The sequence below is a fragment of the Pectinophora gossypiella genome, chromosome Z (genome assembly GCF_024362695.1).
Source record: "Pectinophora gossypiella chromosome Z, ilPecGoss1.1, whole genome shotgun sequence".
NCBI lineage: Eukaryota > Metazoa > Arthropoda > Insecta > Lepidoptera > Gelechiidae > Pectinophora > Pectinophora gossypiella.
Window position 1 is genome coordinate 1,751,103 of NC_065433.1, and position 13,827 is coordinate 1,764,929.

The 13,827-nt window shown below is 39.1% G+C and overlaps 1 protein-coding gene across 2 annotated transcripts in view; it reads left to right on the top strand.

Annotated features, from left to right (window-relative positions):
• Positions 1–1,410: 1,410 nt before the first annotated feature.
• The window catches only part of LOC126380064 (disco-interacting protein 2), a 136,615-nt gene continuing 124,198 nt past the window's right edge, over positions 1,411–13,827 (top strand). For both annotated transcript variants that reach the window (XM_050029256.1, XM_050029257.1), the window contains exon 1: positions 1,411–1,637. In XM_050029256.1, the coding sequence (XP_049885213.1) occupies positions 1,553–1,637 (85 nt within the window). In that variant the 5' untranslated portion in view covers positions 1,411–1,552. The remainder of the gene's footprint in view (positions 1,638–13,827) is intronic.

Below are 13,827 nucleotides of genomic sequence, written 5' to 3' on the forward strand. Positions count from 1 at the left end.
AGGCCCATAAAGACAATTTAATCTAAATGTGATGTGACACCAACCGGCGATTATCCCTGTATACACTATGGGAGTGCACCCAAAGACAATCCCCGGTTCGTGTAGGACTATTGCAGATTATGGGAACAAAGGGAACTAGGCTATTGGGTTGGGGGTTAATGGACCGGATACTGGGGCTATGGGCGACTATGGCGCCTGCTCGACCAATGTTGATAACATGGATACAATGAGCAGGCGGTGACTCGCCGCTCACTGGATGGGCCACCTATCTAGCCGACGCGACTGGACGGCAAGGCAGCGAACCTGGTGAATTCAACAGTGACGACACCACGGAGCTGAGATCCCCCGAGAGTCGGTCAGGCCCTCCGTCTCCGGCTTGCCTTCACTGGCCGGCCGAAGTGGACCCCAGCGGGGGCCGCAGGACTCTCACCTCTGGCTTGCCTTCATTGGCCGGCCAGAGTGGGGTGTTAGAGCTATACGCTCGCAGGTTGGAAGTGAAAGATGCATAAGTCGCGAGTTTATGCATCTTTCACTTCCACCCTGCGAGCTATAAGACCCACAGAAAGCGGTGTACACCTCTCGACACCCTGAGCTGCTCACGACCATGCTATTATTATTATTGTATGTCTTTTTCATATCTCGGGCCTATGGAGGCCCGGACTTTTGGCGTGCGTGGGGCCGAAGCCAACACTATTATTATTATTATTATAACATGTTGATTTTACAGACAGACATGTTCTGCCATTTATATAGGTATGTTACGTCGTGCATTGACCAAGTATATTATGATTGCGGTATATAGAGCAAGCCTTGTAGGCGATTTTAGTCTGAACCTGGTAGTACTATAGATCCGCTTTGTGTTAATATGATCACGGAGCGAGCTTGATTTACATCACCCTCGATGGGAGCCACCTTAAACCATAAGCCACTTTATATCGTGGACTGCCTGCCTCACTCGCATTCACAGAGTAAGGTGACACACGATAAAAACGAAATTTTTGTACGTAATATGGGCTGTTGCCACGAGATTATTAATTTTCACCTTGGTGTTAAGCCCGATCGACACTAATAATAATTTACATTCTAAAGATACACGCACCGTAAAGTTACATAAAGGACAATATTTTTTGTTGATGATTGTATACTAAGCTTTAGATGTGGCATTCTGCACGTATGTATACGTTTCCGTATTATTGACAAAATAAGTTTAGAAAATAGCGTTGGAGAGTGGTTGGACACTTAATAAATAATAAGAATAAAACAAAAAGCTATAATAATAATAATATCTTCAAAAATATTGATATATTTTTTTTTATAGCATGCCATAGACATTTTTTATTTCGGATTTAAAGTAACTGAAAACATACTAACTATTTCTATGGAGGCTCCCTCTAGCGATCGACGCTGGAATATTCAGTTGCAGCTGCGAGTCGCCAGAAGCTAAGGCCAGAAGTTATTCAAAATTCAAGATGGCCATGTGTCACGATGGTGTCTTGACTTGAAGTGTTGTCGTTAACTTTATTGTTTTGTGTGAAAATAGTGTTTTTACACGATGGCTGACTTAAGTGTTGATGTATCAAAGTTACCGGATGAGATAAGAGATAAATTGGCGGAGTTAGATTTGGAATTATCTGAAGGTAAGTGGGTCCTAAATCCTGCTTTTCTCGTAAATCGATAATTTGTTAATTTTGATTATTTTGCTAGAATAAGTTTTCTGTCCAGGATCTTGGCGTGTATATTATTATTGTAGCGTTTATTTTAAAATTAATTATAATTGATAATAAATTGTTTTTTTAAGAATTGACGTAATCATTGACAGCTGATGTTTTCGGTAAATAAAGATGTTGGGTCGAGTAGAAACGGTTAGTGCAGAGTGTCGAGGTTTCTTGTTGTGATAATGATATTGGGGCTAGCTCACGCTCGACTTGGTCCGTTGTCACACATCGTCTGTTCAGGAATGCGATGGTCTGCATGCTAGTGTTTAATTACGATCGCTAAGAGTATCGGAAACTTTGCATTGTGCTGTGCAACTTTGTCTGTTTCTTGTGTGCGGTATCGCCTCGAGCGCATGCAATTTACGCTCATTTACTTTAATTTATTGTCCTCCCAGCGTCGTAGTATAGTAATCCTCTCTGTCATGTACATATCTAACGTTAGCTATAAGTATAGCAATAGCAAGCCACTTCTCGAGCGTCCTGCGAGTCCAGTATATAAAGAAATTACTCACATCCTTTCTCATTCTTGTGCCTAATTTGGCTCCATCATTCCTTTTTAATCCACAGGAAGTTGCACATAATATATGGCTTTAATGTTCCAATATTTAACAAGTATATTATAAATACTGCTATTCTTTTTACTTATAAAAAAAGGTGACCTGAACACAAACATTATATTAATAATTCCTTATCATGTTACTTGCATACAGCTGCAATTAGATTTATTGGTTGGTATGTTGACTAGATTGTTTATTTTTCATATAAGACTACTAACTACAATTGGCTTATTAGACAATAGGAATGTAAGAGATATACAGTTCCACTGAAACTTAGTTAACTACCTAGGTTGGTAGTTAACATAACACATAGAGTAGGTACTCTAACTTGTATATTTTACTTTTGATTTTTGTTTATTTTGCACAAAAACAAGCATTTTACAAATTCAATCCATAACATAATAGTTCTTCTTAGTCTGTATGACAGACAAACAATTGTTATTGGCAATTCTACTTATTCAAATCTTTATCATTAATTTATTATCTCCTGCTAGCAACGTAAGAATCTTAACAATATAGATGATGCAAGTTCCGGGGTGTAAAAATGCCGGGAATCACCATTCAAGCTCCTGTTCCTTTGATAATATAATACTGAATGCTATACATGGTGCTATGGCGACAATATGCGAATGTTTATCCTTTGAAATGTCTGTGCGTGATTGTTTACTCACTACGATACTGCTTCTGCGAATTAAACGTGATCTGTTGGACGGTCATGTCCCCTTGCAGACTTTTCTTATTGTATAACCGACTTTAAATGACAAAATGTGAATAATTATTTATTCAAAACAAAACTTGTGAACAAATTTGATGTATAAAACAATTGATCAATGTGAAGGAAGCAAGAGAAATACATCAGGATCAAAGCAATGTAATTCCATAGTCTCTGCTTACCCTGGTGGGAATTAATTGTGACTAAATGGAAATATACCTGTTCATGACCCTTGTAGCAAAGTAATGCAATGGTTACACAATAAGCAAGGTCTGAGATTATAAAATGACTCATCAAAACTTGTTAGAGATACCATCATTTAGTGACACTGCTGCAGACTCATGGGAACTATTATCGTGGTTGGTTATTCTAATATATAATAATCATTTCTAAAGACTGTATATAACTTTTAAAGACCCCATCTATACGACCCCTGTCCACTTGTCAAACAAATAGTGGCATCTGAAACAGGTTTTACCCCCTTTTTATTTCATATAAAAATATTGAAATGGTAAGCGGACCCTGTGGAAAACGGGATAATGCTAGGGTGACGATGACAAAAATATTGAAATGCCATTGAAGTCATTGAAGGGGAGCCTTGATGATTTTTACATCTATGACACTTTTTGCAAAACATTATGTAACTCATAATTATGACGAGGATAGGTAATTGCCGCATTGTTCTAAGTACATAATTTTAATTAACGTAAGTTCTTTTAATCGTCAACATAATTCAAGAGCCACGTTATTGTCGATGTAGCATTCTCCATGCTACTTTTTTAGGGCAAAATAGGGCAGTGGTTTCCCTCTTGCTTTTCGCCCTGCATTACTCTGTCCGACGCGTGTGGAATGGCGCTCAGAGTAGTCTATTTCAAAGCCGTACCTGAATAGTAATGACAGTTACTGCTGTCGGTCAGGTTCCAGGGTACAGTCCTTGCGACTTGCTCTTTCCGTCCTGCATCTCCGCCTCTGCAACCGTTGAGGTATTTACCCATATTCCTGAGCAAAGGTTATACCCCGAAGGTCTGAGTCCCTATCCGAACTCGGCCACCATCTCACTTCGGCCTACTGAAGTAGGAGGCGCCCACTCCCGCGGCCGCGGTAAGAAAGCTCCAAATAGGAATGCCCCATTGGAGGACAGAGAAGATGCTTCTCTACCCCCGGGGCCGGGTTAATGGTCTTGTATGAAACGAAAAAGGGCTCTTAATGTACATGTAATATTGATGCTAAGGAAAAAAACATTTTGTGTAACGGTAACTTAACCACATGAGAAACAGACAAATAATTGCACAGTTGGTACTTTTGTGAAAAAATGCGTCATTATTTTTTAAATATTATTTTTATTTTATCAATTCTCAGTTCGTTAAAATAAAATAAATCTATTTTCAGAGAGAAAATTTTAAAGAAATTCTTTCAAAGGCAGTTGAAGTAGAGATTGTTGAAGAGCTTGTGCCTCGTTTCTTTGAATACCGACTGAAGAGGCAACAAGTAGTTGAGAAGAAAGAAACTGTTGTTGTTGTAAACATAAATAAAACTTTCCAGTCTTGCACAATATTTATTACTTTTAGGGACAATTAAATGACTCTGCACTGCACTTAATGATAACTGTCTGATAGGCTATCCGACATTCATTTGGCATAGACAAAAACAGCTATCAGATACTTTATCACGCAGATATATTTTTATGAACAGCAACTTCACCGAAACGCCGCGGCGTATCGAAATGTTTATTTCCTAATAAAAAACCAATAATTTCTACCTATAATTCACATGACATATGGCGTTTAACCACGTTTAACTAGAGTTTACCCCTATGCGAGTCGCGGGCGCAGGCGCGCGTCGCCGGGAAAGCATGACGCATCAACAAACCCGTTTGTTGTGACGCGCTGAGTAAGCGGCCGACGCGCCCGCGCACCTCGCAGACCCAGATACACCGCGAACATTCTGATCTGAAACACGTAAACTTCTCTTTCGTACATACTCAAAGATATTGCTATCGTATTCGGTTAACAAGATGACAAAGAATGCATCCGTGAACTCTTCCATCATGTCGGGTTCACCAATATGGGATAATAGGTCCGTCTAAATAAAAATACGTATTTTTCAAAGGATCGAACTGAGCATTGTGATAATGGTACGTTTTGTGCATGAGGTGCACTTTGCGAAAGGTAAATTATGCGACTGAAGGTATTTTCTTAAATTAATTACATATTCGATACAGAGAGTATAAAGTTTGCGCTATCAAAAACAATATTAAGATTCTTGGAGTCGACGCCACATTAAAATAATAGTTATAACGTTGTGCCACATCGGGCGTACTATAATTTATCAAAACAATAATATAATATAAAATGTCAAAACAATTTAATACGATTATAAAAAAACCCATACATATCGATACATAGATAGGTACAGTTGCTATAGTAACATAAAAGTAGATACAACAAAGATACCTACATGCTTTGAGTAGAGACATCTCACCATAGATAAAATGAATTTTTTTTTTGGCCTGGTTACTATAGTCCGGCAATCTCGTGCGCGACCCTCCTGCGGGGCGACAGACGGTGGCGGGGACGGGGTAGCTAAGATGTCAGAGGGTAGCAGGTGATGTAGCGGGGAAGGGAAACGCGTGCATCTGCGCGTCAAGTACGGCAGTCTCGGCCGCGCAGCCGAAGCGGCAACACGTGCTTGATAATCTGTACTACTTTGAGGGCGACGCACACGAGATTAATATCTGAGGATGAGTGAGGCGATCTCAAGACAACTTAAGGAGGTTGTACATAAATAATTAATGAGCAAAACACGGAGAAATCAAAGAGAAGTGACGAAGAATATCAAACGGAGAGTGAAAATGAAAGCGATATGGAAATTGATTTATAATAAAACAATCTATTAATATTTTAGTTTTCCTAATAATTGGTCGTCAAGCATAATAATAAAAATAAAATAAAATAGTTCTATCTTTTTATTCACTCCTACATATATTACGTCACAAGTAAGTACAACTTATCGCAAGATTTATTCTGGCACACTTCTCTACGTGTGCAGCCGTGTTCTAGAATGTCAAGATGATGACGCGCTACCCCGTCCCCGCCACCGTCTGTCGCCCCGCAGGAGGGTCGCGCACGAGATTGCCGGACTATAAGACCTTCCTGTGTAACTCACCATAGTGAGGTGGCAAGAGTCATTGTATAGTCATGAGCAATGTAATGTACCCACTTTAGGGCTCTGTCGCAATAACATATTTGACATTTAGTGAGACTTACAGTTCAATTTGACAAAAAAGTTAATGTTGTTTATATTTAAAGTTTCACGGCGCATTGGCGCCTCTGCACTGTAAAGTCGTGAAATGTAAAAATGAAATAAGTAAATGTGACATGGTACCGAAGTGTATACATATTAATGCTCGTGACCGTACCTACGCTACGTATAATGATAATGAGCCGGTGATTTCGGTTATTTGAAATTTAAAAACATGTTCATTACATTTTAAATTCATTATGTCACTGACGGCAATGTTCTGATTATGAAACTACTAATTTAAACTCGAAATACCATATATTAATAAATAAATAAATTAAAATTTTAATAATAATAAACTTTTTATTTTTACTTCAAAGAAATTTTACTTTGATAATCTGATTACTGTATAAGTTTGACGTGTCAAACTTAAACTAAATTAAAGAAACTAAAATCTTCTATCGTGTGGGTTGTGAGGTGGATTACCAACCCCATTAACCCTGGTGTCAATGTTACTATTGAGCCGCCAACGGCCCCTGACAAGGCTCATGTAACGACTATTTAATAGAATAGAATAGAATAGAATAGAAAAAGTTTATTATAAAAGGACGCCACACACAAAAAAAAGTCAACAACATCATATCAAATTTCCACTAAAACAATTACAAAAAAGCAAGACGGATGTTTGTCGAAATGACCATAAGGTGGTGGTGGACGTCCTGAGATAAAAGGGCCTCACTCAGCACAAGTCGCGGCGTGAACCACGACGCTGGTATTATGTGGACCCTGTTAGGTGACGCACGAACATCTACTTACATCAGTAAGTAGTAACCGGGACCAACAGCTTAACGTGCCTTCCGAAGCACGGATCATCTTACTTTCGGACAATCTGGTGATTAGCCTGTAATGTCCTAACTAAACTAGGGATCACAAAGTGATTTTTATGATATGTGTGGGGATTTGAACCCGGGACCTCTGGATCGTGAGCCCAACGCTCAAACCACTGGACCAAGGAGGCAGTTCGACCAAAACTAAAATAAAACGTGCTTTATTGTTCGTTCTGCGAATTACTACAATTAAAGCTGAATTGTATCTCGAATGGATGATACAAAGTATGTTCTCTTCTGTCGTGTGGGTCAGATCAATGACCTAACTCATCAACCTTAGTGTCACGGTTACCATTGAGCTGCCAAACCCTCTGACATGGCTCAAATAACGACTACATACTTAAGTAAATACACCAGGCCTTGACGACTTACCACCGAACTGATTAAGGCTTTAAAGTGTTTCAAGGTCATAAAAGGGCCGTATTCCCGGAAGGACATGTAACAAAAAAAGTCCCTAGTATCGTTAGGACAGTTCATTGCTAATCACCCGACTATCAGTAAGTAAGATGATTCGTGCTTGGAAGGGACGTTAAGCCGTTGGTCCCGGTTATTGGTTGATGTAAGTATGTAGTCGTTACATGAGTCATGTCAGGGGCCTTTGGCGGCTCAATAATAACCCTGACACCAGGGTTGATGAGGTTGCTCATCCATCTCACAACCCACACGATAGGAGAAGAAGAACCGCGTAATGTAATAGGGAATTTAACCTCCTAAGGCCGAGATTTCCAGACACTTTTTTTTTTTGACGTGACTTATTGTAGATTTGCCGCAGATGGCATTAACTAGATTTCCAGACACAATGATTGGATAGTTTCTTAGGTCAGTAATAAATTCTGAAATTCTGATTATTAAATAAAGACAGGAGAAAAAAAAATCTATTTAACTTAATTATGAATTTTGTCACGTTTTTCTGATGTCTCAGGTTGCGTTTTCACAGAAATTCCATAATAATTTCGTGTTTTGACGTTTAGTAAGAAATAAGTAATTTGACTAGTTGGCAACTTGGTTGAAAGGACATTCAGTTTTACGGCTTTATTATGTAACTTTTTGCATTTAAATTATAACTTATTTTATGGTTACGGCAGAATGGAGGTGGCCCCCGCGCCGAATCGTAACTAGTGTAGCACATTTCGCTGGCAATCCAGCGCGGAAACGCCGCCAGCATAAAGAGCACTTTCCCAACTGGTGCCATTCGGAGCGGTCTTTTTGATTAGACCTACCTGTTAAGGTCAACAACTCAACATGTATTATGAAAAAAAAACTTATTTTATTAGTTCGTTCTAAAGCATCCAACCAACCTGTTACTAGTCACATGAGCCTTCCAACCCTCCCAACAACCGGATGTTTGCAACCGCAGACTGGCAACCGTGGAACCATCGCAACCAAATGGTGTTACCTGCTATTTGATAAGGAGGCTTAAAAGGATGTGTTTTATAAAAAAAAAAAGTTTCTTAGGAATTTTTTACACCTTTGTAACACTATAATTGTTTACGCTTCATACTTGCTTTACTGTTCTGAGTATACTAAACTCTATAATCTATTTAGACATAGTATGAACCTGGCAAGATTTAAAAAAAAAAATTTAAAAATTCATTTAAGCCACACAGTAATACACCCATACCTATACAGTCATGAGCAATATCATGTAGGTACAGGGTTTAGAAGTAGGTACTTCAAAACCCTGTCGCACTATCATATTTGACATTTAATGAGACTTACGGTTTAATTTGTCAAAAAAGTTAATGTGACATGGTTTCAAAGTGTATTATTTATTATTATTTATTTATTTAGGTACACATACAGCAATACATATGAAACTTTTACAGACTGCATTATAAATAGACCTGCAATGCAATTGCAATTTAGACTTGGACAAAACAATTGCGACGGAAAACAGACAACGTCTTCACAACAGAATCATGGTCTGAATCATCCCTCAAAGTTTTCGTTACGATTGTCACTAATACCTTGTATTATGTAAAAGGGACATTTGATATAACGGTCATCCTGCGGAGAAAGGAAATAAATTAATGTTTGCTAAAGCTGTATCGTTATTTATGTTACAAAGTTGTTTATCTATTTCGAGGTGGCTTCGAGTATTTGTGCTCAGTTCACAAGACTCGCTTCATAGACAATTAAAAGGAGAACCACTAACTTTATAACAAGGAGAGTTTACTAACGAGATATTTATTTGGAATGCATGGGTATGTAGGGCAAAGCGTGCGGTTTTAAAAATACTTCATTTGCAACTTTGTATTTTGTTATCATCAATATATACATGAACTCACGCCTGTAATCTTCAGTGGGGTGGGCAGAGCCACAAGCAATCTTTTTTTTTTGACGTGATTTATTGTAGATTTGCCGCAGATGGCATTAACTACTTGGCCGGACAAATGGGGAGCGCTGAAGACTCTCACCCGGTACAACGTTTAAGACAACAGGCCTGAGGGTGCCCAGTTGGGCGCGAACCTCGGCTCAGGGCGTCGTCTGAGAGGAAAAATATTTGAAAGAATTAATCGACCCTAGTGGGTCGATAGCGATAAGCGCTGAATGAGGGAAACAAGCAATCAACACGTGCAGCCACTATTGATACCAAGACCTATGATAGATAAGATGGAGTTTATGGTGACAAGGCACCATCCTATAGTATAATGGTAAAGTGACTTACATCATAATGTCCAGGGTTCGAAACCCGGTTCGGGCTCTAAAGTCTAAACCATTCGACTTTCAGTTTGAATTCACGTGTGATCGTAGGTAACAGATATCAAATTCAAAAATATCTTTATTCAGTAGGTAACATAGTTACACTTTGAATCGTCAATTTTTACATAACGAACGTCTCATCCGCCTAAAACTACTGCAGCTTCTCACAACCTGTATACACTGTATAGCCGGGGAAAAGAAGCTGCAAGAAAAAATCTCGGCAAAGGGCCCTAGACGTTCTGTAAAAGATAAACATAAAATATTGTTATACAATTGAGTAATTTCGCTGCCTAATATCAGTTCTTAAACAGTTAATCCCATGCATTCATATCTTCTAAATAATCACTAACTTAACTTACTTATCAAGTCTTCTTCTATCGTGTGGGTTGTGAGGTGGAATACCAACCTCATCAACCCTGGTGACAGGGTTACTATTGAGCCGCCAAAGGCCCCTGACATGGCTCATGTAACGACTACTTACTTACTTAGTAGTAACCGGGACCAACGGCTTAACGTGCTTTTCGAACGGATCATATTATTTTCGGACAATCAGGTGATCAGCCTGTAATGTCCTAACCAAACTAGGGACCACAATGTAATTTTTGCGATATGTCCCCACCGGAACTCGGGACCTCCGGATCGTGAGCCCAACTCTCAACCACTGAACCATGGAGGTCGTTATAGATATCAAGTGGTTTCCAGAATTGTGCCCGGTTAATGGCAATAGGTTTGCCCCCTATTACATGGGTCTAGGCCATAGCGCAACCGCGTCTAAGCTGGCAAGAGGTGGGTGTAAATACGAAAACACTACATACTTCTGCCTACACCTTTGATGAGACACGCGTGGTGCTATGTTATGTTAAAAGGCACATTTGTCTATTGGTTATTAATATATGCCCGTGAAGCGACTAGATGTTTTTATACGAAAGGGGAGTTTGATTTGAATACGAAATAGTTTTTATTGTGTAAGTAAAAAGTAAAAAATAGATAGATAAAATACTTTAAAACACAATGGACACAAAATACCGTAGCAAAATACAGAGATAAGGACAACATATACAAAAAAAGCACAACAGGTGGCCATATTGCTCATGCAGTAATTTCTTCCAGGCAACCTTTGGGTACAGAAAAAAAATGTACAAATATAATAATAGCGGGTTAGTGCATTCTAACAAAATAAATAATTAAAAGAACTACCAACATATAATAAGTACATTTAAAATAACTACCGACAATCTAATCTTTTCTTTATAAAACTACTTTTACTGATGAGGTCACTATACAGTATTTCTCTCATTTCCATTCAAACTCCTAAAAAACATTTTCGTTTTGACATTTCGTAAAAAGTATCTCCAATCTCATTTGACTAGATTGTCAAATAGCCAATTGTGAAATTCTGATTACTAAATAAGGTTGGATCTAAAGGTGACAAAAAAGTTTTATTTTTTCTATTTAACATATTTATGAATTAAAATAAAAATGTAATAACAAATGCGACCTTTTGTTACGTTTTTCTATGACATCTCACTGTGCTTTTTCGAGGCTTTTTCATACAAATTCCATAGAAATTTCGTGTTTTGACGTTTAGTAAATAGTAACTGATTTGACTAGTTGGAAAATAGCCTATTGTTACAATATCTTTTTTTTCACTCTCACTTCAGAATAGAATCAATATCATTATAGTATTTGGCGTTTTCGCTACACCACGTCAAACATTGCGCATAAATGTGGTAACTTCGTCGTGAATTGAATAGCCTTATTATTACTTAAAGTTCAAATCAATTGGAAACTTGAAAGCGCTCGTATTACGATGTCGGAAAGGTCGCTGTCACAAACTTAAATTAAACGTCTCAAAAGTAACTTTCAGCCACCAACGGCGACACGGCACCTACCTATCACGTTGGTCTTAATGTCGTCTTAATCTGCCTACTCTTAGACAGAACGACAGTTCGGTACAATTAGTTATTATATTTCATAAAACATTTTACAATAGCCTCAACGGCCTCTGTGGTCCAGTGGTTGAGCGTTATGTTCACGATCCGGAGGTCTCGGGTGCGAATCCCGGTGGGGACAAATCACAACAATCACTTTGTGATCCCTACTTTGGTTCGGACATTACAGACTGATCACCTGACTGTCTAAAAGTAAGATGATCTGTGCTTCGGAAGGCACGTCAAGCCGTTGGTCCCGGTTATTACTTACTGATGTAAGTAGTCGTTACCTGAGTTATGTCAGTAATAATAACCCTGACACCAGGGTTGATGTGGTTGGTGATTCACCTCCACAGCCGACACGATAGAAGAAGAATAGCCTCAATGCACGGTAAGAATAAGATCTATCAAAGTACGTAAGCTAGTGTTGTGACGTTCATTAGCATAGGGGTGTATTAGTCGATGCACCCGAGATTAGATCGATCGATTCTTTTCTATCTAACACTACCTACTACGCTTTTAGTCGTCTCGTGGAGTCACAAGTTCGAACCCGGCTCGGGCTGAGTTTGAATTCACGTTTGGATCATAGACAATTGATATCACATGGTTTGAAAGATTTGTGGGCGGTTAGGCCCTATTGCATGTGATTTAAACATAGCTGTATATACATTATTATATACCCTCTCCAGTTGATTGAGAGGAGGCCTGTGCCCAGCAGTGGGACGTATATAGGCTATTTATGTATGTATGTATATACATTATTTATACACCCACTTCTCGCCAGCTATGAGCTGTACCTGAGACAGACATTATGTTATGTGTAAAAAAAGTTTCAAAGTTTCATACAAACCCCCGCTTCCCTCCGAAACTACCATATAGACTCTGTATGTGAAGTTTTTTATCCCAAAGATCGATTACACTGCATTCGAACTACTCAAACAGCGCATATAATATCGTACGATTTATTTTAGTCTCTATAAGCCCGTCGCGGCCTAATTTCTAACACATTTTAGCTCATGCGTTTCTAAAGCGCATTCCCGCTATAGCCGACTAGTTTAAGCCCGCGAGTGACCGCGTGGACTCCAACAATACCACAGAATAAAGAATAATACTGCGTATAGAATGGAAACTCTCCGCCCCGCACTAATTCGCATGCGCCGACCTCATCCCCTCTGGGTCTTACTTTAGTCTTAAATGGCCGTAAACCGCTAATGAGTAAGAGAGAGCGCGCGCGGACCAACTCGCTCGCACTTACGGTAACGCGGCACACGGTAAGATTTAGATTTTTGTATGGAGTGTCCGAGTTATGGTCTTCTTCTTTTCGAGTCGACGGCCGACTTATATAGTACCGAGGTATGGTAATCCCGTGGGAAGTCAAGGTCCATACATACATACATACATAAACTCACACCCGTTATCCCTAATGGGGTAGGCAGAGCCACAAGTAATCAAAGACAACTTGCAGCCACTGTTGATACGATGTCGTAAGCTGGATATGATGAACCATATGGTGATAAGGGATCAGCCTATCGCCCATAACATAAAGGTCCATCTTAGTAAAAATACCTCATCAGGGTCTTTGATCGATCTATTTTGGTTTTTTTTTTTGCTGCGGTGGGAGATTTATAATAATTAGTTATTGGGGTGACTTATTCCTTCGCCTTGGAAAGTCAGATAGGCAGTCGTTTCTGTAAAAAACCGGACCTGTCAAATAATCTCTAAACAAAAGATTCGAAGATTAGAGTCCGTGTAAAACGGGATGACAATGGATTATGAGTCCTTGTTTGTAGTAAACTCATCCCCGTAATCTCTATTGAGGTGGGCAGAGTAATCAGAAGACATCTTCAGCTGGAACTCTAAATTACTAGATATGATTCAAAGCTGAGATTGAAATGTATGATGACAGGTGACCAGCTAATCACCCATAATGGTCATCACGTCACATCACATCACGTCAAGGATAATCCCTGTCTGTTTTTACGACATGTCTGGAAATCATCATCCCCGTACCTTAGACCTTAGTTTACAACATGTATGCTTCTACTCATCTCTTTCAGTCGTCATTTCACACTTCACACACAT